The 26,512-nt window shown below is 44.4% G+C and overlaps 1 protein-coding gene across 2 annotated transcripts in view; it reads right to left on the bottom strand.

Annotated features, from left to right (window-relative positions):
• Window positions 1-26,512, bottom strand: part of SATB2 (SATB homeobox 2) — a 200,700-nt gene that overhangs the window by 38,088 nt on the left and 136,100 nt on the right. For both annotated transcript variants that reach the window (XM_044304314.1, XM_044304316.1), the window contains one exon: window positions 3,843-4,040. In XM_044304314.1, coding sequence (XP_044160249.1) covers window positions 3,843-4,040 — 198 coding nt within the window. The remainder of the gene's footprint in view (window positions 1-3,842; window positions 4,041-26,512) is intronic.

Below are 26,512 nucleotides of genomic sequence, written 5' to 3'. Positions count from 1 at the left end.
TGTCAAATGGCCTCCATTTTGAGATATCACAACATTTTTAGGTTAGTTGAATTTAGAATCTTTTGGGAAATTTGTAATCAATTTAATTTGTATAGAATTCTTTCATCTCTACTCTAGCTGTCACTTAAAAAGCATGATTGAACAATGCAATGTAAAGCATTTATATGCTTGTGTGAAGAGAATTTGGGGTCACAATGGGGTCAGTAGATGGAGTTCATGCTTGTCACAAAGGAAACAAATGAACTATCTCATCTGAGCTGGAGCTAAATACTGTAAATCCCTTATTTCACTTTAACAACTCATAATGTAAAATACAGGTATGTCAAGGATTCCTGTTCAGGGATGTGTCTAATTGAAAATTACAGAAACATAAAAAGAAACTTGTTCATCGAGAATCTGATATTTCCCTTCAATTGTTGACAAAGAAAGTTCATGCCCTTCTGCAGCAAATGAAAAATTACTGATTTGGACAGAATATCAGAATGTTGTCATTCACGAATGTGCCTACAGATGCACATACCAGATTCTTCCACTAGCAGGACTTCTGTCTGCATCTATCAGCAAGTGATCCTTGTTGACAGCGATAGAAGAACATTATAAGATTATCTGGCACAGGACTGGTTAAAGCCTTCCTCCTCAAACTAGTGAGATTCTCCACTTATTGCTTGTATTCTTCATGTACTTTAGCAAAGACAAATCTGCGCAAGCAATAAGGCCTTTTGCAGTGTAGGCCAGAGGCCATACTTAAACTATGGTATAGAGGTGAGAAGCAGATCCCCAGTGAGAAGTTTATGAGATAGGAGGCAGGTAAAGCCTCAGAAGCAATTGTAGAGAAGGTCTCTAAGGTGCAGCAGAGTTTTCGGTGGATAAATCTCTACCCTACTGCTCTACTGCTTTCAATTGTTTAATTTGGTAAGTGGTTCATTACTAAATGAAGATCAGTGGAAGAAACTTATCTATACTTCCATTTGTATTAGGCACATTCATATCATCACTAGGTATTTCCATTGTTCTGCTCCATTAGAGGAGCAGGACAACAAAAATAATAAAAGTGCCAGATTTGACACACAATTCAAACCAACAGAGCCAAACAGGCCCCATTAACTAAAATGGGGTCCCATTCAGGTGCATGCAGGGCTTTTCTGTCTGCTCTTCTTAAAGGAATCTATAATGGAGGCTTTGAACGGTTCCTCTAATGCAGATAGGAACACTCCTATAGGCCTCATGCACACGACTGTTCCATTTTTTGCGGTCCGCATACCACGGATCTGCAAAAAAATGCAAGCCGCCCGTGTGCCTTCCACAATTTGCGGAACAGAACGGGCGGCCCATTGTAGAAATGCCTATTCTTGTCCGCAAAACTGACAAGAATAGGACATGTTCTATTTTTTTGTGTGGAGCTACGGAACAGAGCAACGTATGCGGACAGCACACTGAGTGCTGTCTGCATCTTTTGTGGCCCCATTGAAGTGAATGGGTCCGCATCCAAGCCGTAAAAACTGCGGCTCAGATGCGGACCAAAACAATGGTCGTGTGCATGAGGCCTTAGATGAATTGTTTTATACATGATAAACCTGACAGAAATGGCACCAGAGCTTAGTTCAGATTGTGAATAGAGACAGAATATTTAGATCTTCTGGCTATTGTCAGTGCTTGTTTAACGTGTTTCATGCCATCAATCATAGAAAATGTAAAGACAGTGTGTACTACCCAATTGCCACTAACGACATCTATGTCATGTTTTTTGTGGATCTTGGACTGGTGTAAGTATTCTTTGATTTCCCCAGAGTTTTCAATTCTTCTTAGAAATATGAAATTCCTAGTAGGAATGTCCTATCGTCTAACAGTGGCCTTGCATGATCATTGAAATGTAAGATTTGACATGAAAGAATAGACAGGGCCAAACAAAATCTCAAGTAAAATATTGATCAGACAAAAAGCAATTACACAAACTTCACAAGCTGTTTATACCCGATGGAGGGAGAAATATAGGCAAGAAAGTATAACTAAGCACACCAATGGCAACTCTTTTATAACATGTCTGTAAGGCTATGTTCAGAGCTGCATCAGAGGCTTCTTCAGGAGAACCACTACTTTTTCTGGCAAAATGACTGATACCATGGCAGAACTTGATGGACCTATTAGAAGTCACTAGAGTCATTTGGGTGCGGTTGGTGCCCTTTGTGCAATGGATCCAGGACTGCGCTATGGTTTCTGCTTTTTACTGGAAACCACAATGCAGAGCATTAATTAATATTCTGAAACAGGACATTCTGAGGTCAGAACCTGACGACTATACATATGTCTGGCCTGCCTCTTCCTGCAAAAGTGGTCTTTCATGGATCTTATAAAATACAAAGTCACAAGAAGGTATGCTTTTTCTCTCCATCACATGCTCTAAGGTTTCTTTTGTGATGACTAGTCTGATTTGTCTTTTGTAAAATATTTCAGTCTTTCATAGATCTCTTTTGCAGGAAGCTACCTTTCCTTTTGTAAGCACTGAACGATTGACTTGAATTTCTCCTTCTTTCAATATGTAGTTTAGAAGCTGCCATGACATTATACAGCACTGTGTGCCAGCTGCTGCAGAACATCATACTACAAACCTCATTCTTCATTTACCTAGGCCAAGGATTGGGACAATTATCGGGATAATCGTTCGTATTCCCAATAATTGCACCATGTATATTTGCCACCAGTCACCTGATGATCGGAGCAAACCTGTTTGCATTTTTATGTGGTATATAAAATCATCATATGCTAGCAGCGGCACCAGATTGCTCTGTGTAGACAGGGATCTGCTACCGGCAAAAAAATAATCCGAATGCGTAAAAAAAGATCACATACAGAGGGGATGATTGCTGCATATTAATGTAGCTCTCCCCTATGTTAGTAATAGGCAAGTATTGGGAATGAATTGTTAATTCCCAATAATTGCCAGTGAATTGACCCATATAAAAAGGATTTTAGACTGTGTTGCAGATGTTTATAATGTAAGCAACAATGCTGTGCGGCAACCATCACATGATGGACTCCAGTGGTGATCTATAGCCCCAAATGACTTGGGATCCACTAGGTTCTACAAAGGTCTTTGCTGTCCGGACGTAAAAAACAGCAGAATCTGCAATAGAGGATCCAAACAAAGTCTCCATTTCAAGCGTGGAGAGTCTTCTTTGTAAGAGACCTTTTTGTTGAAGAGCAGTGATGGCCAGTTCGCCGTGTTCGCCCGCGAACACATGCGGGTTGCCATTTTAATGCACAAGTCCGGCGATGCACAGGTAAGTCCATTCCTGTGGCTGTGCGCGAGCCAGTCTGACACAAATGCGGTCAACGGGAGCAGGCAGTTCTAAGAACAGCTGCCGGGGGCCTTTATCGGGCTGTTCTTGGAACTGCCTGCTCCCGGTGACCGCATTTGTTTCAGACAGGCTCTCAGCTCAGGCACAGGTAAGGTCTTACCTGTGCCTCGCCAGACTTGCGAGTTACAATGGTAGCCCACATGTGTTCGCGGGCAAACACGGCGAACTGGCCATCACTGTTGAAGAGTATATAACCCCTAAACTATATAGCAGACGTGTGCATTATAAGGAATAATGATCTACTTATTGTAATTTAAAAGTGCATTAGAAGTCAACTTGAAGTTCTGCAACCTGTATAAATCCCTCAGCCTCTGGCCTCATGCTGTTATATGGTTGCAGAACTCTTTGTTGAATTTTTCTATATCTATAATTTACATGTAGGGGTACATATTCCATTTACCATGCACCATGCACAGTGAAAATTCAATTTATTTATTGCAATGTATTTCTCTATACAGGACTGTGTAGACCTTTAGTATTTCTTACCTGCACAGGTTCAGGGGTTAGCTGTACTACATGCTGGATGCGCTCACTGTGATGATGTCTAGATTCTTCTTCATACACAGCATCTCGTTCATGCTGAGAGAGCCCAAGAAAACGTCGAATGGTGCACAGATTCTCCCACAGTGTTCGATTTTCTGGGCTTGGATTTTCTTTCCAGCGGAGAAGTTCACAAAGCCAACCCTTTAGTTTAAGAATAAATTAAATATTATATAATATTCATAGGTGAAAGTGGTTTTAAATGTCATATAATTACTAAAAATATAGATAGACTTGATTGCTATTTATAGACTGGCCCACGAGAACCCAATTTTTTACTTTTATATCTGGTCAATCAGACAGGTCATACAAATAAGTTAGAAGAGGTTCCAGCCTTTAAGACCACCATTGCCCCTTCTCGATAAGAGACCTGGTTGATCATGTGTAGTCACTTAATGTAGAATTGAATGGGAGTATGTGTATTCATTGAAAATGCTCATTCTGTTATTTATGAAGACCGTATTTACTATGGCTAGGGGACAAAAAGCTGAAAAGCATGTTGACTATTTTCTGAGCAGGACAATCAGCGAATCATTAGCTGTTTTTGGACCTTTAAAAGTCAACCTAACCTAAAGTTCTTCATGGATCAAGAGTAACAAAACATTATGACAATCTCATAGGATAGCCTTCATACTGGTACTTGTGAAATGTATAAATACCTTATTATTATGTTTACTTAGGTGTAGGGATGAGCGAACTCGAACTGTATAGTTCGGGTTCGTACCGAATTTTGGGGTGTCCGTGACACGGACCCGAACCCGGACATTTTCGTAAAAGTCCGGGTTCGGGTTCGGTGTTCGTCGCTTTCTTGGCGCTTTTGTGACGCTTTCTTGGCGCTTTTTGAAAGGCTGCAAAGCAGCCAATCAACAAGCGTCATACTACTTGCCCCAAGAGGCCATCACAGCCATGCCTACTATTGGCATGGCTGTGATTGGCCAGAGCACCATGTGACCCAGCCTCTATTTAAGCTGGAGTCACATAGCGCCGCCCGTCACTCTGCTCTGATTAGCGTAGGGAGAGGTTGCGGCTGCGACAGTAGGGCGAGATTAGGCAGATTAACTCCTCCAAAGGACTTGATTAACTGATCGATCTGCAGCTGTGGATCATTGAGCTGCTGATCCTCAATTGCTCACTGTTTTTAGGCTGCACAGACCGTTTGTCAGTCTCATTTTTCTGGGGTGATCGGCGGCCATTTTGTGTCTTGTGGTGCGCCAGCACAAGCTGCGACCAAGTGCATTTAACCCTCAATGGTGTGGTTGTTTTTTGGCTAAAGCCTACATCAGGGTGAAGCTGTCACACCAAGTGCATTTAACCAGCAATAGTCTGTTCATTTTTTGGCCATATACAAAATCAGGGGCAAGCTGCGCCTGTCACCAAGTGCATTTAACCCTCAATGGTGTGGTTGTTTTTTGGCTAAAGCCTACATCAGGGTGAAGCTGTCACACCAAGTGCATTTAACCAGCAATAGTCTGTTCATTTTTTGGCCATATACAAAATCAGGGGCAAGCTGCGCCTGTCACCAAGTGCATTTAACCCTCAATGGTGTGGTTGTTTTTTGGCTAAAGCCTACATCAGGGTGAAGCTGTCACACCAAGTGCATTTAACCAGCAATAGTCTGTTCATTTTTTGGCCATATACAAAATCAGGGGCAAGCTGCGCCTGTCACCAAGTGCATTTAACCCTCAATGGTGTGGTTGTTATTTGGCTAAAGCCTACATCAGGGTGAAGCTGTCACACCAAGTGCATTTAACCAGCAATAGTCTGTTCATTTTTTGGCCATATCCCAGTCTAATTCTGTCACTAAATCCATACCGGTCACCCAGCGCCTAAATACTAGGCCTCAAATTTATATCCAGCTAAATCTGTCCCTAGTGCTGTAGCTGGGCGAGTTATTTAGTGTCCGTTCAAGCACATTTCTTGTTCTGGGTTGAAATACAATTCTCAATTTAGCAATTTCATAATTTAGTGGTTCCTGCTATATCAGAGCTCTTTGAAATCTATCCCAAAAAGGGTATATAATATTGAAGGTGCACATAGGGTCATTCAGAGTAACTTCACACACACCCGCTACTGTGTATTTCCAAGTCTAATTCTGTCACTAAATCCATACCGGTGACCCAGCGCCTAAATACTAGGCCTCAAATTTAATTCCCTCTAAATCTCTCGTTACCCACCGCTGTACTGTTGTTGCTGGGCAAGATATTTAGTGTCCGTCAAAGCACATTTTTTGTTCTGGGTTGAAGTACAATTCCCAATTTAGCAATTTCATAATTTAGTGGTTTCTGCTATATCAGAGCTATTTGAAATCTATCCCAAAAAGGGTATATAATATTGAAGGTGCACATAGGGTCATTCAGAATAACTTCACACACACCCGCTACTGTGTATTTCCAAGTCTAATTCTGTCACTAAACCCATACCTGTCACCCAGCGCCTAAATACTAGGCCTCAAATTTAAATCCCTCTAAATCTCTCGTTACCGTTGTCCTGTTGTAGCTGGGAAAGTTATTTAGTGCCCGTCAAAGCACATTTTTTGTTCTGGGTTGAAGTACAATTCCCAATTTAGCAATTTCATAATTTAGTGGTTCCTGCTATATCAGAGCTATTTGAAATCTATCCCAAAAAGGGTATATAATATTGAAGGTGCACATAGGGTCATTCAGAATAACTTCACACACACCCGCTACTGTGTATTTCCAAGTCTAATTCTGTCACTAAATCCATACCGGTGACCCAGCGCCTAAATACTAGGCCTCAAATTTAATTCCCTCTAAATCTCTCGTTACCCACCGCTGTACTGTTGTTGCTGGGCAAGATATTTAGTGTCCGTCAAAGCACATTTTTTGTTCTGGGTTGAAGTACAATTCCCAATTTAGCAATTTCATAATTTAGTGGTTTCTGCTATATCAGAGCTATTTGAAATCTATCCCTAAAAGGGTATATAATATTGAAGGTGCACATAGGGTCATTCAGAATAACTTCACACACACCCGCTACTGTGTATTTCCAAGTCTAATTCTGTCACTAAATCCATACCGGTGACCCAGCGCCTAAATACTAGGCCTCAAATTTAATTCCCTCTAAATCTCTCGTTACCCACCGGTGTACTGTTGTTGCTGGGCAAGATATTTAGTGTCCGTCAAAGCACATTTTTTGTTCTGGGTTGAAGTACAATTCCCAATTTAGCAATTTCATAATTTAGTGGTTTCTGCTATATCAGAGCTATTTGAAATCTATCCCTAAAAGGGTATATAATATTGAAGGTGCACATAGGGTCATTCAGAATAACTTCACACACACGCTTCTGTGCATTTCCAAGTCTAATTCTGTCACTAAATCCATACCGGTGACCCAGCGCCTAAATACTAGGCCTCAAATTTAAATCCCTCTAAATCTCTCGTTACCCACCACTGTACTGTTGTTGCTGGGCAAGATATTTAGTGTCCGTCAAAGCACATTTTTTGTTCTGGGTTGAAGTACAATTCCCAATTTAGCAATTTCATAATTTAGTGGTTTCTGCTATATCAGAGCTATTTGAAATCTATCCCTAAAAGGGTATATAATATTGAAGGTGCACATAGGGTCATTCAGAATAACTTCACACACACGCTTCTGTGTATTTCCAAGTCTAATTCTGTCACTAAATCCATACCGGTGACCCAGCGCCTAAATACTAGGCCTCAAATTTAATTCCCTCTAAATCTCACGTTACCCACCGCTGTACTGTTGTTGCTGGGCAAGATATTTAGTGTCCGTCAAAGCACATTTTTTGTTCTGGGTTGAAGTACAATTCCCAATTTAGCAATTTCATAATTTAGTGGTTTCTGCTATATCAGAGCTATTTGAAATCTATCCCTAAAAGGGTATATAATATTGAAGGTGCACATAGGGTCATTCAGAATAACTTCACACACACCCGCTACTGTGTATTTCCAAGTCTAATTCTGTCACTAAATCCATACCGGTGACCCAGCGCCTAAATACTAGGCCTCAAATTTAATTCCCTCTAAATCTCTCGTTACCCACCGGTGTACTGTTGTTGCTGGGCAAGATATTTAGTGTCCGTCAAAGCACATTTTTTGTTCTGGGTTGAAGTACAATTCCCAATTTAGCAATTTCATAATTTAGTGGTTTCTGCTATATCAGAGCTATTTGAAATCTATCCCTAAAAGGGTATATAATATTGAAGGTGCACATAGGGTCATTCAGAATAACTTCACACACACGCTTCTGTGCATTTCCAAGTCTAATTCTGTCACTAAATCCATACCGGTGACCCAGCGCCTAAATACTAGGCCTCAAATTTAAATCCCTCTAAATCTCTCGTTACCCACCGCTGTACTGTTGTTGCTGGGCAAGATATTTAGTGTCCGTCAAAGCACATTTTTTGTTCTGGGTTGAAGTACAATTCCCAATTTAGCAATTTCATAATTTAGTGGTTTCTGCTATATCAGAGCTATTTGAAATCTATCCCTAAAAGGGTATATAATATTGAAGGTGCACATAGGGTCATTCAGAATAACTTCACACACACGCTTCTGTGCATTTCCAAGTCTAATTCTGTCACTAAATCCATACCGGTGACCCAGCGCCTAAATACTAGGCCTCAAATTTAAATCCCTCTAAATCTCTCGTTACCCACCGCTGTACTGTTGTTGCTGGGCAAGATATTTAGTGTCCGTCAAAGCACATTTTTTGTTCTGGGTTGAAGTACAATTCCCAATTTAGCAATTTCATAATTTAGTGGTTTCTGCTATATCAGAGCTATTTGAAATCTATCCCTAAAAGGGTATATAATATTGAAGGTGCACATAGGGTCATTCAGAATAACTTCACACACACGCTTCTGTGCATTTCCAAGTCTAATTCTGTCACTAAATCCATACCGGTGACCCAGCGCCTAAATACTAGGCCTCAAATTTAATTCCCTCTAAATCTCTCGTTACCCACCGCTGTACTGTTGTTGCTGGGCAAGATATTTAGTGTCCGTCAAAGCACATTTTTTGTTCTGGGTTGAAGTACAATTCCCAATTTAGCAATTTCATAATTTAGTGGTTTCTGCTATATCAGAGCTATTTGAAATCTATCCCTAAAAGGGTATATAATATTGAAGGTGCACATAGGGTCATTCAGAATAACTTCACACACACCCGCTACTGTGTATTTCCAAGTCTAATTCTGTCACTAAATCCATACCGGTGACCCAGCGCCTAAATACTAGGCCTCAAATTTAATTCCCTCTAAATCTCTCGTTACCCACCGGTGTACTGTTGTTGCTGGGCAAGATATTTAGTGTCCGTCAAAGCACATTTTTTGTTCTGGGTTGAAGTACAATTCCCAATTTAGCAATTTCATAATTTAGTGGTTTCTGCTATATCAGAGCTATTTGAAATCTATCCCTAAAAGGGTATATAATATTGAAGGTGCACATAGGGTCATTCAGAATAACTTCACACACACGCTTCTGTGCATTTCCAAGTCTAATTCTGTCACTAAATCCATACCGGTGACCCAGCGCCTAAATACTAGGCCTCAAATTTAATTCCCTCTAAATCTCTCGTTACCCACCGCTGTACTGTTGTTGCTGGGCAAGATATTTAGTGTCCGTCAAAGCACATTTTTTGTTCTGGGTTGAAGTACAATTCCCAATTTAGCAATTTCATAATTTAGTGGTTTCTGCTATATCAGAGCTATTTGAAATCTATCCCTAAAAGGGTATATAATATTGAAGGTGCACATAGGGTCATTCAGAATAACTTCACACACACCCGCTACTGTGTATTTCCAAGTCTAATTCTGTCACTAAATCCATACCGGTGACCCAGCGCCTAAATACTAGGCCTCAAATTTAATTCCCTCTAAATCTCTCGTTACCCACCGGTGTACTGTTGTTGCTGGGCAAGATATTTAGTGTCCGTCAAAGCACATTTTTTGTTCTGGGTTGAAGTACAATTCCCAATTTAGCAATTTCATAATTTAGTGGTTTCTGCTATATCAGAGCTATTTGAAATCTATCCCTAAAAGGGTATATAATATTGAAGGTGCACATAGGGTCATTCAGAATAACTTCACACACACGCTTCTGTGCATTTCCAAGTCTAATTCTGTCACTAAATCCATACCGGTCACCCAGCGCCTAAATACTAGGCCTCAAATTTATATCCCGCTGATTTTGAATACAATACATTGGGCCAAATAATATATTTGTTGTTGTGGTGAACCATAACAATGAGAAAAACATCTAGTAAGGGACGCGGACGTGGACATGGTCGTGGTGGTGTTAGTGGACCCTCTGGTGCTGGGAGAGGACGTGGCCGTTCTGCCACATCCACACGTCCTAGTGTACCAACTACCTCAGGTCCCAGTAGCCGCCAGAATTTACAGCGATATATGGTGGGGCCCAATGCCGTTCTAAGGATGGTAAGGCCTGAGCAGGTACAGGCATTAGTCAATTGGGTGGCCGACAGTGGATCCAGCACGTTCACATTATCTCCCACCCAGTCTTCTGCAGAAAGCGCACAGATGGCGCCTGAAAACCAACCCCATCAGTCTGTCACATCACCCCCATGCATACCAGGGAAACTGTCTCAGCCTCAAGTTATGCAGCAGTCTCTTATGCTGTTTGAAGACTCCGCTGGCAGGGTTTCCCAAGGGCATCCACCTAGCCCTTCCCCAGCGGTGAAAGACATAGAATGCACTGACGCACAACCACTTATGTTTCCTGATGATGAGGACATGGGAATACCACCTCAGCATGTCTCTGATGATGACGAAACACAGGTGCCAACTGCTGCGTCTTTCTGCAGTGTGCAGACTGAACAGGAGGTCAGGGATCAAGACTGGGTGGAAGACGATGCAGGGGACGATGAGGTCCTAGACCCCACATGGAATGAAGGTCGTGCCACTGACTTTCACAGTTCGGAGGAAGAGGCAGTGGTGAGACCGAGCCAACAGCGTAGCAAAAGAGGGAGCAGTGGGCAAAAGCAGAACACCCGCCGCCAAGAGACTCCGCCTGCTACTGACCGCCGCCATCTGGGACCGAGCACCCCAAAGGCAGCTTCAAGGAGTTCCCTGGCATGGCACTTCTTCAAACAATGTGCTGACGACAAGACCCGAGTGGTTTGCACGCTGTGCCATCAGAGCCTGAAGCGAGGCATTAACGTTCTGAACCTGAGCACAACCTGCATGACCAGGCACCTGCATGCAAAGCATGAACTGCAGTGGAGTAAACACCTTAAAACCAAGGAAGTCACTCAGGCTCCCCCTGCTACCTCTTCTGCTGCTGCCGCCTCGGCCTATTCTGCTGCTGCCGCCTCGGCCTCTTCCTCCGCCTCTGGAGGAACGTTGGCACCTGCCGCCCAGCAAACAGGGGATGTACCACCAACACCACCACCACCACCTCCGTCACCAAGCGTCTCAACCATGTCACACGCCAGCGTTCAGCTCTCCATCTCACAAACATTTGATAGAAAGCGTAAATTCCCACCTAGCCACCCTCGATCCCTGGCCCTGAATGCCAGCATTTCTAAACTACTGGCCTATGAAATGCTGTCATTTAGGCTGGTGGACACAGACAGCTTCAAACAGCTCATGTCGCTTGCTGTCCCACAGTATGTTGTTCCCAGCCGGCACTACTTCTCCAAGAGAGCCGTGCCTTCCCTGCACAACCAAGTATCCGATAAAATCAAGTGTGCACTGCGCAACGCCATCTGTAGCAAGGTCCACCTAACCACAGATACGTGGACCAGTAAGCACGGCCAGGGACGCTATATCTCCCTAACTGCACACTGGGTAAATGTAGTGGCAGCTGGGCCCCAGGCGGAGAGCTGTTTGGCGCACGTCCTGCCGCCGCCAAGGATCGCAGGGCAACATTCTTTGCCTCCTGTTGCCACCTCCTCCTTCTCGGCTTCCTCCTCCTCTTCTTCCACCTGCTCATCCAGTCAGCCACACACCTTCACCACCAACTTCAGCACAGCCCGGGGTAAACGTCAGCAGGCCATTCTGAAACTCATATGTTTGGGGGACAGGCCCCACACCGCACAGGAGTTGTGGCGGGGTATTGAACAACAGACCGACGAGTGGTTGCTGCCGGTGAGCCTCAAGCCCGGCCTGGTGGTGTGTGATAATGGGCGAAATCTCGTTGCAGCTCTGGGACTAGCCAATTTGACGCACATCCCTTGCTTGGCGCATGTGCTGAATTTGGTGGTGCAGAAGTTCATTCACAACTACCCCGACATGTCAGAGCTGCTGCATAAAGTGCGGGCCGTCTGTTCGCGCTTCCGGCGTTCACATCCTGCCGCTGCTCGCCTGTCTGCGCTACAGCGTAACTTCGGCCTTCCCGCTCACCGCCTCATATGCGACGTGCCCACCAGGTGGAACTCCACCTTGCACATGCTGGACAGACTGTGCGAGCAGCAGCAGGCCATAGTGGAGTTTCAGCTGCAGCACGCACGGGTCAGTCGCACTACAGAACAGCACCACTTCACCACCAATGACTGGGCCTCCATGCGAGACCTGTGTGCCCTGTTGCGCTGTTTCGAGTACTCCACCAACATGGCCAGTGGCGATGACACCGTTATCAGCGTTACAATACCACTTCTATGTCTCCTTGAGAAAACACTTAGGGCGATGATGGAACAGGAGGTGGCCCAGGAGGAGGAGGAGGAGGATGAGGAAGAGGGGTCATTTTTAGCACTTTCAGGCCAGTCTCTTCGAAGTGACTCAGAGGGAGGTTTTTTGCAACAGCAGAGGCCAGGTACAAATGTGGCCAGCCAGGGCCCACTACTGGAGGACGAGGAGGACGAGGATGAGGAGGAGGTGGAGGAGGATGAGGATGAAGCATGGTCACAGCGGGGTGGCACCCAACGCAGCTCGGGTCCATCACTGGTGCGTGGCTGGGGGGAAAGGCAGGACGATGACGATACGCCTCCCACAGAGGACAGCTTGTCCTTACCCCTGGGCAGCCTGGCACACATGAGCGACTACATGCTGCAGTGCCTGCGCAACGACAGCAGAGTTGCCCACATTTTAACCTGTGCGGACTACTGGGTTGCCACCCTGCTGGATCCACGCTACAAAGACAATGTGCCCACCTTACTTCCTGCACTGGAGCGTGATAGGAAGATGCGCGAGTACAAGCGCACGTTGGTAGACGCGCTACTGAGAGCATTCCCAAATGTCACAGGGGAACAAGTGGAAGCCCAAGGCCAAGGCAGAGGAGGAGCAAGAGGTCGCCAAGGCAGCTGTGTCACGGCCAGCTCCTCTGAGGGCAGGGTTAGCATGGCAGAGATGTGGAAAACTTTTGTCAACACGCCACAGCTAACTGCACCACCACCTGATACGCAACGTGTTAGCAGGAGGCAACATTTCACTAACATGGTGGAACAGTACGTGTGCACACCCCTCCACGTACTGACTGATGGTTCGGCCCCATTCAACTTCTGGGTCTCTAAATTGTCCACGTGGCCAGAGCTAGCCTTTTATGCCTTGGAGGTGCTGGCCTGCCCGGCAGCCAGCGTTTTGTCTGAACGTGTATTCAGCACGGCAGGGGGCGTCATTACAGACAAACGCAGCCGCCTGTCTACAGCCAATGTGGACAAGCTGACGTTCATAAAAATGAACCAGGCATGGATCCCACAGGACCTGTCCGTCCCTTGTCCAGATTAGACATTAACTACCTCCCCATAACCATATATTATTGGACTCCAGGGCACTTCCTCATTCAATCCTATTTTTATTTTCATTTTACCATTATATTGCGAGGCTACCCAAAGTTGAATGAACCTCTCCTCTGCCTGTGTGCTAGGCCTAAATATATGCCAATGGACTGTTGCAGTGGTGGGTGACGTGAAGCCTCATTCTCTGCTATGACATGCAGACTGATTCTCTGCTGACATGAAGCCAGATCCTCTGTTACGGGAGCTCTCTCCTCTGCCTGGGTGCTGGGCCTAAATTTATGACAATTGACTGTTGCAGTGGTGGGTGACGTGAAGCCTGATTCTCTGCTATGACATGCAGACTGATTCTCTGCTGACATGAAGCCAGATCCTCTGTTACGGGACCTCTCTCCTCTGCCTGGGTGCTGGGCCTAAATTTATGAAAATTGACTGTTGCAGTGGTGGGTGACGTGAAGCCTGATTCTCTGCTATGATATGAAGACTGATTCTCTGCTGACATGAAGCCAGATTGTCTGTTACGGGACCTTTCTCCTCTGCCTGGGTTCTGGGCCTAAATTTATGAAAATTGACTGTTGCAGTGGTGGGTGACGTGAAGCCTGATTCTCTGCTATGATATGAAGACTGATTCTCTGCTGACATGAAGCCAGATTGTCTGTTACGGGACCTTTCTCCTCTGCCTGGGTTCTGGGCCTAAATTTATGAAAATTGACTGTTGCAGTGGTGGGTGACGTGAAGCCTGATTCTCTGCTATGATATGAAGACTGATTCTCTGCTGACATGAAGCCAGATTGTCTGTTACGGGACCTTTCTCCTCTGCCTGGGTTCTGGGCCTAAATTTATGAAAATTGACTCTTACAGTGGTGGGTGACGTGAAGCCTGATTCTCTGCTATGATATGAAGACTGATTCTCTGCTGACATGAAGCCAGATTCTCTGTTACGGGACCTCTCTCCTCTGCCTGGGTGCTGGGCCTAAATTTATGACAATGGACTGTTGCAGTGGTGGCTGACGTGAAGCCTGATTCTCTGCTATGACATGCAGACTGATTCTCTGCTGTCATGAAGCCAGATTGTCTGTTACGGGACCTCTCTGCTCTGCCTGTGTGCTAGGCCTAAATATATGCCAATGGACTGTTGCAGTGGTGGCTGACGTGAAGCCTCATTCTCTGCTATGACATGCAGACTAATTCTCTGCTGACATGAAGCCAGATTGTCTGTTACGGGACCTCTCTCCTCTGCCTGGGTGCTGGGCCTAAATTTATGACAATGGACTGTTGCAGTGGTGGCTGACGTGAAGCCTGATTCTCTGCTATGACATGCAGACTAATTCTCTGCTGACATGAAGCCAGATTGTCTGTTACGGGACCTCTCTCCTCTGCCTGGGTGCTGGGCCTAAATATATGCCAATGGACTGTTGCAGTGGTGGCTGACGTGAAGCCTCATTCTCTGCTATGACATGCAGACTAATTCTCTGCTGTCATGAAGCCAGATTGTCTGTTACGGGACCTCTCTGCTCTGCCTGTGTGCTAGGCCTAAATATATGCCAATGGACTGTTGCAGTGGTGGGTGACGTGAAGCCTCATTCTCTGCTATGACATGCAGACTGATTCTCTGCTGACATGAAGCCAGATTGTCTGTTACGGGACCTCTCTGCTCTGCCTGTGTGCTAGGCCTAAATATATGCCAATGGACTGTTGCAGTGGTGGGTGACGTGAAGCCTCATTCTCTGCTATGACATGCAGACTGATTCTCTGCTGACATGAAGCCAGATTGTCTGTTACGGGACCTCTCTGCTCTGCCTGTGTGCTAGGCCTAAATATATGCCAATGGACTGTTGCAGTGGTGGGTGACGTGAAGCCTCATTCTCTGCTATGACATGCAGACTGATTCTCTGCTGACATGAAGCCAGATCCTCTGTTACGGGAGCTCTCTCCTCTGCCTGGGTGCTGGGCCTAAATTTATGACAATTGACTGTTGCAGTGGTGGGTGACGTGAAGCCTGATTCTCTGCTATGATATGAAGACTGATTCTCTGCTGACATGAAGCCAGATTGTCTGTTACGGGACCTTTCTCCTCTGCCTGGGTTCTGGGCCTAAATTTATGAAAATTGACTCTTACAGTGGTGGGTGACGTGAAGCCTGATTCTCTGCTATGATATGAAGACTGATTCTCTGCTGACATGAAGCCAGATTCTCTGTTACGGGACCTCTCTCCTCTGCCTGGGTGCTGGGTAGTGTTGAGCGCGAATATTCGAAAAGCAAATTTTTTTCGCGAATATCGCAACTTCGCGATTTCGCGAATATTTCGAATATAGTGCTATATATTCGTAAAAACGAATATTCGTTTTTTGTTTCCCCCCCCCCCCCCCACAAAATTACAGTACACATATAATTGATTGTTTCCCAAAGGTCCAACAGCTCAGATCTTACTCACATTGCCTAGAAAGTGATTGAGGCGCGAATCTTCGTAAGGCGATTTTATTAGCGCACATGCGAATATCGGCACGTCCCAGAACAGAGGCAAAGGGCTTTGCATTCATACATTAGTGAATTGAGTTGCGAATCTTCGTAAGGCGATTTTATTAGCGCACATGCGAATATCTACACTTGTCCCAGAACAGAGGCAAAGGGCTTTGCATTCATACATTAGTGATTGAATTGAGCTGCGAATCTTCGTAAGGCGATTTTATTAACGCAAATGCAAATATCTACACTTGTCCCCAGAACAGAGAGGCAAAGGCCTGTGCATTCATATAGTATAGCACCATATTCGCGAATACGTAGAACTTCGTAAAATTCGATTTACGAATATTCGTATTTTTTATTTTACTTTCCACCTTACAGATTACATTGATCTGTACTCTGTCAACTACTGTCATCACCCCCCACTGTATCTCGATTGATTCCCAAAAGTCTCACATTCCCTAGAAAGTGATTGAGGTGCGAATCTTCGTAAGGCGATTTTATTAGCGCACATGCGAATATCTACACTTGTCCCAGAACAGAGGCAAAGGGCATTGCATTCATACATTAGTGATTGAATTGAGTTGCGAATCTTCGTAAGGCGATTTCATTAGCGCACATGTGAATTTTGCATAGCATATGTATTATGCGATAATTCGAATTATCGCATATGCGAAATAATAACGAATTTGAATAATCGCGAATATTTTACGAATATTCTTTCGAATATTCACAAAATTTCGCGAATTCGAATATGGGACATGCCGCTCAACACTAGTGCTGGGCCTAAATTTATGACAATGGACTGTTGCAGTGGTGGGTGACGTGAAGCCTGATTCTCTGCTATGACATGCAGACTGATTCTCTGCTGACATGAAGCCAGATTGTCTGTTACGGGACCTCTCTCCTCTGCCTGGGTGCTGGGCCTAAATATATGCCAATGGACTGTTGCAGTGGTGGCTGACGTGAAGCCTCATTCTCTGCTATGACATGCAGACTAATTCTCTGCTGACATGAAGACAGATTCTCTGTTACGGGACCTCTCTCCTCTGCCTGGGTGCCGGGGCCTAAATATCTGAGAATGGACTGTTCCAGTGGTGGCTGACGTGAAGCCTCATTCTCTGCTATGACATGCAGACTAATTCTCTGCTGACATGAAGACAGATTCTCTGTTACGGGACCTCCCTCCTCTGCCTGGGTGCTGGGCCTAAATATATGCCAATGGACTGTTGCAGTGGTGGCTGACGTGAAGCCTCATTCTCTGCTATGACATGCAGACTAATTCTCTGCTGACATGAAGACAGATTCTCTGTTACGGGACCTCCCTCCTCTGCCTGGGTGCTGGGCCTAAATATATGCCAATGGACTGTTGCAGTGGTGGCTGACGTGAAGCCTCATTCTCTGCTATGACATGCAGACTGATTCTCTGCTGACATGAAGCCAGATTCTCTGTTACGGGACCTCTCTCCTCTGCCTGTGTGTGTGCTGGGCCTAAATATATGCCAATGGACTGTTGCAGTGGTGGCTGACGTGAAGCCTCATTCTCTGCTATGACATGCAGACTGATTCTCTGCTGACATGAAGCCAGATTCTCTGTTACGGGACCTCTCTCCTCTGCCTGTGTGTGTGCTGGGCCTAAATATATGCCAATGGACTGTTGCAGTGGTGGCTGACGTGAAGCCTCATTCTCTGCTATGACATGCAGACTAATTCTCTGCTGACATGAAGACAGATTCTCTGTTACGGGACCTCCCTCCTCTGCCTGGGTGCTGGGCCTAAATATATGCCAATGGACTGTTGCAGTGGTGGCTGACGTGAAGCCTCATTCTCTGCTATGACATGCAGACTGATTCTCTGCTGACATGAAGCCAGATTCTCTGTTACGGGACCTCTCTCCTCTGCCTGTGTGTGTGCTGGGCCTAAATATATGCCAATGGACTGTTGCAGTGGTGGCTGACGTGAAGCCTCATTCTCTGCTATGACATGCAGACTGATTCTCTGCTGACATGAAGCCAGATTCTCTGTTACGGGACCTCTCTCCTCTGCCTGTGTGTGTGCTGGGCCTAAATATATGCCAATGGACTGTTGCAGTGGTGGCTGACGTGAAGCCTCATTCTCTGCTATGACATGCAGACTAATTCTCTGCTGACATGAAGACAGATTCTCTGTTACGGGACCTCCCTCCTCTGCCTGGGTGCTGGGCCTAAATATATGCCAATGGACTGTTGCAGTGGTGGCTGACGTGAAGCCTCATTCTCTGCTATGACATGCAGACTAATTCTCTGCTGACATGAAGACAGATTCTCTGTTACGGGACCTCTCTCCTCTGCCTGGGTGCCGGGGCCTAAATATCTGAGAATGGACTGTTCCAGTGGTGGGTGACGGGAAGCCAGATTCTCTGCTATGGAACCTCTCTCCAATTGATTTTGGTTAATTTTTATTTATTTAATTTTTATTTTAATTCATTTCCCTATCCACATTTGTTTGCAGGGGATTTACCTACATGTTGCTGCCTTTTGCAGCCCTCTAGCTCTTTCCTGGGCTGTTTTACAGCCTTTTTAGTGCCGAAAAGTTCGGGTCCCCATTGACTTCAATGGGGTTCGGGTTCGGGACGAAGTTCGGATCGGGTTCGGATCCCGAACCCGAACATTTCCGGGATGTTCGGCCGAACTTCTCGAACCCGAACATCCAGGTGTTCGCTCAACTCTACTTAGGTGTATTAATCCATCATTTCTGACTACCATTTTTCACACAATCTTTTCCATCTTGAGTGGAGCTTAGCTGAATCATGACTTGACACACCTGAGTTATCTACCTCCATTTCCCAGCTGAAGTGTCAGAAATGCGCTATTGTAGATATGTAGCTTGAAGCTGCTGGTCCAATGCAAGTACTGTAGTAGGGTTCTCCAAACCTCACTCTGCACAGACATAAAAGGATTGTCCCAAAGTTGAAATTTATGACCAATCACGATAGGTTTGTGAAATCTGGAGTTCCACAGGACAGATTGCAAAAATGGTGATCCCTTGTCTCCTGTTTGAATACAGTAGCTTTCAAGCATGAGCACTGACTCTCCATTCAAACTGATATTCAGTACTGACAGATACAGCCAAGTGTTGGCCTTTCTTTTGCAGTTACATAGACTTTGAACAGGGCAGCAGTGCGCATGTTCAACTGTTACTCCATCCAAATAGGGGACCCAGGATACCTACACTCATGATCAATGGGGGTCCCAGAGGTCTTGTGGATAGGTGATGAGTTTCAATCTTGAAGCAATCCCTTAATATTTATTTTATTTTGGTATTTTTTTGCATATTATTATAACCTTTCTCATTGTTACTACACTATTGTACAACTGTCACTTTTGTCCCTGGTTATACAACTAGTATTTTCCTACATGGAAGATATCAGGGCCCAGGTGTATCTGCACTCTCACAGTAAAGTATGTTAAAAAGTTAGAGCCTGACATGTGTGGGTCTTTCTTCCCATTTGCACTGACTGAGTATACATATTTATGGTCAGATCATATCAGATATCCCTGTGAAGTACCTGCAGCAATCAACAGAAATCAAGTCCTTCTTGATTTATGTTGACTTTTTTCAACACGTAAAAGTTGTTTTAAGGCAGAGTTATGAAAATAGTATTACATTCCAGAACTGACGCTGCATTCCTGTTTAATGATTCTTCCAATTTTATGTTTCCAAAAAGGAACCTTCAGACATCAAGCACAAGATGTTACATGCCCAGACGCTCTTCTAGCAAGACCAGAAGAGTCCCCAATCCCACTAACACGAGCTGGCCATGCACACTAAGTTAGACTTGCTACCTCCTGTAACAAGGTTTTCCGATTCCATCCAATGTTGGTTCTTCACGACCACAGTAATAACGCTAACCAGATTGGAATTTTTTATGCCACCCCAATCATTTTCAGACTTTTTTTTCATCTGATCATTTTACCTATTCACACATAGCGGTAATTGTCTTGATCAGATATTTTCATCAAAGTGTTATAAAAACCACTAGGGGTAAGACCAACCTATTGCAGGCCACAACCAATCCATCAATAAGTGCCTCAAAGTAACTCTGTGCATTACAGATTTAACTATTAACTCTTTAACCTCTATGCCCTCATTTCTGCCCATCCTCCACCACACATCACTCCCCAAACATAAATAAATAGGGGGGAAAAGTCAAGATTTGATTATCTTCGCTGTATCGGCCAAGGCAGAAACACCAGCTGTTCTTATTGTGCCTCGTCTTCCTCACGGCTCCGATGTTAATAGCCTGATCATTCCATTTTCTCCTTCAACTGGCGGCTGCACAGAGCAGAGACAGAGAGGGCTCCTGCCCATCTGTAGCAGCTGTAGGCAGTGAACTGTGAAGGCACTGGGGATTTATCGGGTAATCTGTAACACAAGACTGCCTTGTTTTTACAAGAGAAAGGCCACATTTGCAAAGACCTGCTCTATTCTGGATGAGGGAAAGGATGAAAGTTTTTTTTTTAGAAGTGAATACATCCACGCTGTCCTACTACACTAGTTGTCACTGATCTGTGCAACTTTTAACTCTGTGGTGTTGACAGCATTATGAATGCTTGTAGATAGGATCCTCAGCTGAAAAATGCCATGCACTTACTACTGTGAAAATATAGGCCCCCAGCCTTATTCATATTTTCTATAGCATCCAAGCAAAAAGCCCTAGACCCATGGTACCAAAACAATGGTATCTAATCCTTTTTATGCACTTATATAGCGCTACTATATTCCTCAGCGCTTTACAGACATTAGCATCCAACTGTCCCCAAAAAGGCTCACAATCTAAGGTCCCTATTAGTATGTCTTTGGAGTGTGGGAGGAAACCCATGCAAACACTGGGAGAACATACAAATTCCATGCAGATGTTGTCCTTGGTCAGATTTGAACCTAAGACCCCAGCACTGTAAGGCACTGGTGCTAACCACTAAGCCACCGTGCTGCCCAACCATTGCATATTCTGTACTTATTAGGCACACAATTGTATCTTTTTGGATCTGCAAACTACAGATGCAGTTCGTGTGACGTCCGTATTTTTTTTTTATGGACCTATTCACTTCAATGAATTCATGGTCTGCAATTTGCATATTCTCTCTTTTTGTGTAAAGGACATATGGATGTGGAAAGCACATGGATGATCCATGGGCTTTCCGCATCCCTATGTCCGTTCTGCAAACAGATAGAAAATGTCCTATACTTATCTGCAAAATGCACCCATGGACCTATGAAGTCAATGGGTCTGCAAAAAGAGCTGAAGTACTATGGATAGTATCTGTATTTTGTGGATCCACAATTTGAGGGCCGCAAAATACATACGGTTGTGTGCATGGGGCCTTAGGGACATATGTAAATCATACTGTAAATCATTAAGCATAATACCAAAACCAGTAATCTATGATAACGTACTGTTAACTTCAAGTAACATAATGGTCCTCATATATGTAAGCTAGAAGAATACTTTTTTATGAGGCTTTTTTGGGAAAATAATGGTATATCGTTTACGTGCTTGATTTATGATGTATTTGCACCATAAAGAATTACTGTTTGTGCTAAGTACGGTACATCACTTTGTGCTTCAGGGTGGCTGACTGGGCGAGGTTATGTTACATTGTATCCTTATTTATGAAATGCAACTTTTCCAAAATATTGAAAAAAAAGCCTCATTTGCACTTCACAAGATATTATAAATTTAGAATTATACAGCAAGTCAATTTAATTGATTTAAATAGAAGTTTGGTAAAGCTTTGGAGTAGTGTTGATCGAGCACCATAGTTCTCGGGGGCTCGGGCCGAACATATCGGGATGCTCGGGTGCCCTACCGAGCACCCGAGTATAATGGAAGTCAATGGGAGAAACTGAGCATTAAATTAGGCACCCCTTGCTCTAAAGAGGAAAGGGTGCCTGATTCATAGGAAAACATCAGAAATTGATGGAAACACCACCAAAACATGGGGAGGTGTTACAGGACACATGTTGGTGAAGGCGGACACGGCACACCTTGAAAAATAGTGTCGGCTGGGAACTGCGTAACGAGGGACGGCCGCCGACATCAGGCTGCGGAAGGCCTCAGTGTCCACAAGCCTAAATCGCAACATTTCCAGGGCCAGTAATTTGTAAAGCTGCACATTTAGTGCTATGGCCTGTGGGTGGGTGGCTGGGTATTTGCGTTTGCATTCAAATTCCTGGGGTAAGGACATTTGGATGCTGCGTTGAGACAAGGAAGTGGATGTGGTCGCTGATGGTGCTTGCAAAGGTCCAGGTGCAGGGCGGGAGGCATCCGGGCCTGCGTCAGGACAGGGGATTGGCCAGCATGTAACACTGGGGGAAATGAGGCAGTGGTGTGACCCGCAGACACAGATTGTGGACCCAGGCGTTCGGCCCACCTATTACGGTGCTTTGATGCCATGTGGCGGATCATGCTGGTGGTGGTGAGGTTGCTAGTGTTCACGTCCCTGCTCATTTTGTATGGCACAGGTTGCTAATTACAATTCTTTCGTCATCTGCACTTTCCTCAAAAAAGCGCCAGACTGAGGAACACCTACCCCTTGGCAAGGGAGATTTCCGCAAGGGAGTGCTCCATGGAACAGTTGCGGGCCTGTTTGGTGTGGCCCGCCTTCTCCCTTTTGCCCCCCAACTGCCTTTTCCAGCCTGTTGCGATCCTGCAGATCCCTGCTGTCCTCGCTCGGCTTTCCACCTTCCCAGGTTGGGTCAGTGACTTCATCGTCCACCACCTCCTCTTCCATCTCCTCACTCTGCTCATCCTTCTGACTTGTTGACCTAACCACAACCTCAGTGATTGACTGTGTCTCACCCTCTTCTTCAACCTCGTGGGACCGTAATTGCTGTTGAGTTATTGGCAACTGTGTCTCATCATCATCCACCTCATTAAACAGTAATTGCCATTCCCCACCTTCATCTTCTTGTGACTGTGGATGCTCAGGAGTTTGGGAATCAGGCACAAGATCTGTCCCTCTTCAAGTGTGCTTGGCAAGAGGGCCAAATCCAGGAATGGCGAGGAAAAGAGGTCCTCTTAATATCCGAGTGTGGTATCACTTGTTTGCCCAGACTCTCCATGGTGGGAGGAAGGAGTATCAAGACTGGACTTGGTGGAAGACAGGGTGGTGCTTAACTGACTGGAAGCATTATCTGCTACAATCCAACCGATCACCTGGTTGCACTGGTCTGATTTCAAGAGTGGTGTCCGGCGCCGCTCTGTAATTTGGGACATGAAGCTAGGTATCGTAGATGACAGTTTTTCTTGTGCTCTGTTAGCAGTTTCAACGCGCCCAGGGCCACGGCCTCTGTGTGCACTATCAGCATCACAGCCACTTCCCTGTCCCTTACTGCTCGCCTTCTTGATTTTAAATGTGATATATGCTTCAAAGTATGTCACACGTACAGTAGCGTAGGATTTGGAACTGTATGCGCAAAAAAATTTCAAAAGGTATTTGGGATGTGGAAACATCACACAGGAGATATCCCACAGATAATGTCAATGCTGCAACCAGTGGCTAATACAAATTACAGGGAATGTTACAGGTATTTGGGATGAGGAAACGTTATACAGGAGAGCTACCACCGGTAATGTCACTGTCCAAAGCGTCTACGTAAAAAGTACACTGTATGTCACAAATAAAATTTTTAGGCGCACACTTTACACTGAAGATGTGGCACTAGTAATGTCACTGTCCGCAGCGGACACCATCTATTTTAAAAGTACACTGGATGTCACAGATATTTTTGGGATGTGCACACTTTACACAGGAGATGTAGCGCAGCTAATTTCACTGTCTGCAGCAGACATCGTCTATTTAAAAAGTACACTGGATATCACAGATATTTTTGGGATGCGCACACTTTAAACTGGAGATATGGCTGGAGACCATATCTTCAGAAGGATATTGATACTTTGGAGAGAGTTCAGAGAAGAGCTACTAAACTGGTACATGGATTGCAGGATAAAACTTACCAGGAAAGATTAAAGGACCTTAACATGTATAGCTTAGAAGACGAGACAGAGGGGATATGATAGAAACTTTTAAATACATAAAGGGAATCAACAAGGTTAGAGAGGAGAGAATATTTAAAAGAAGAAAAACTGCTACAAGAGGACATTGTTTTAAATTAGAGGGGCAAAGGTTTAAAAGTAATATCAGGAAGTATTACTTTACTGAAAGAGTAGTGGATGCATGGAATAGCCTTCCTGCAGAAGTGGTAGCTGCAAATACAGTGAAGGAGTTTAAGCATGCATGGGATAGGCATAAGGCCATCCTTCATATAAGATAGGGCCAGGGGCTATTCATAGTATTCAGTATATTGGGCAGACTAGATGGGCCAAATGGTTCTTATCTGCCGACACATATGTTTCTATGGCACAGCTAATGTCACTGTCCGCAGCAGACGTGTATTGAAAAAGTACACTGGATGTCACTGATATTCTTTGGATACGTACACTTTACACAGGAGATGTGGCGCGGATAATTTAACTGTCCGCAGCGGACACCATCTACGGGAAAAGTACACTGGATGTCACTGATATTTTTGGGATGTGCACACTTTAAACAGATACTAGACGCTATTTGGAGCAGGATGCACTAAAAACATGTATTGCTGCTGTCACACACAATAGTGCTTAAAAGGACTTTTGGGTCTCTGAAAAGTTTTTTGTATAAAAATCTTCCTATTACACTCCCTACACTGTCTTTCCCTTCCTATGCTCAGCTCTCCCTGACTAAGACTGAGCAGAACACTTGTCATCAGGTGCTTTATAGCACCTGATGACGCGTTTCGGACAGCCAATCACTGTAATGCCAGTAGCCAACATGGCTACGGCATTACAGTGCGTGCCAGTACCTCCCTGTACGTTTTTTGGCTGCGTGGCAGCCAAGAAAGGTGCAGGGAGGAGACTCGAGCATTGCGCTCGAGCACACGTGGTACTCGGCTGAGTACCGCCATGTGCTGAGCATCGAGATGCTCGGGCCGAACAGCTGTTCGGCAGAGTATGCTCGATCATCACTACTTTGGAGGATTCTTCTATCATTATCCATATCATCTCTGTTCATTGCTTCCTATTCGAAAAAAATACAATATTAAAAATCAAAGTCTTAAAAGTATGATTAATATTTTTTGGAAAGTCTGTGTTGCACAACTACCAATTCCTTCATATATTGTATGTGACAGCAGCTATTTTGTGCATAGTGTGCATTTAAGACAAAAAATAATATTATCAGGGCAGACTTTACACAATGAAAAGAAATCCTAAATCTTATAATATTTAACCACATAAGTGACACAATATCTGAGCAGTCCTGTTCAGAGAAATGGCATTTATGGATCCAAGCTCAGTCTGTCTTCTGTACTATTCCCCCCTGCATGAATTCACCGCAGCAAGCACCAAAAAAATCTGCTCAGTTGCAGCCATATTGCTCAGTGTGTACCCAGCTGCCAAAATAATTAGCTTATGAATGTATCAGCTGCTTGTGTGATTTTTATAAATAATAACCAACCTGCAGAGCAGAAACACTTTCATGAGCTAATATTAGCAATAATTTGCACGGTAATTGGAAGAGTTATAAATCTGCCATATGGATGAATAGACGGATTCTCTGATTAAAAGAAAATATCAGGCAAAATTGTATATTAAAAAACATGACCATAAACACATATAAATCAGAATAATCTATTCCATCTATCTCTCTAATAATATGTCTATCTATCTATTATCTATCTATTTATCTATCTACTTATCTAGCTCATATTAGCTATCTGGTATATTTCTCTCTATAATAGCTTTACAGGAATGCTTTTATACAAATTGTCTGAAAAAGAATGTTATGAAAAAACATTTTTAAAATCTAGCATGTACATTATGCCAATTGATCATAGTACTCAGAAAAGGCTCTGGTGACGTCAGACCCCCTTTGGTATGTGGGTACGATTACAGCCTGTGTGACTATTCACAGGAATGGTACATCTAGTTGACTGGCAGGATTTCCAGTCCAGTGGCAGAGATAGAATGCCACTGGTATAGACAGTGAGAACTCTGGCAGGTCTTCCTTTTCATTTTTTTTATCGTCTACTGGGCAGCACGGTGGCTCAGTGGTTGGCACTGGTGTCTTGCAGCGCTGGGGTCGTAGGTTCAAATATGCCCAAGGACAACATCTGCATGGAGTTTGTATGTTCTCCCTGTGTTTGTGTGGGTTTCCTCTGGGTACTCTGGTTTCCTTCCACGCTCCAAAGACATACTAATAGAGAACTTAGATTGTGAGTCCCATTGGGGACAGTGTGATACTAATGTCTGTAAAGCGCTGAGGAATATGGTAGCGCTATATAAGCACTGAGGAATATGGTAGCGCTATATAAGTGCATAAAATAAATAAATACTGTTCCAGTAGCTCTACTAGATTTATATCAAGATGGCAGCTAAGGGAGCATGGCCTTTCTCAGGGT

Source organism: Bufo gargarizans, chromosome 8 (assembly GCF_014858855.1).
Source record: "Bufo gargarizans isolate SCDJY-AF-19 chromosome 8, ASM1485885v1, whole genome shotgun sequence".
In the NCBI taxonomy this organism is placed as follows: domain Eukaryota; kingdom Metazoa; phylum Chordata; class Amphibia; order Anura; family Bufonidae; genus Bufo; species Bufo gargarizans.
Note: the sequence above shows the minus strand (reverse complement) of the source record. Positions and strands in the feature narration are given on the sequence as shown.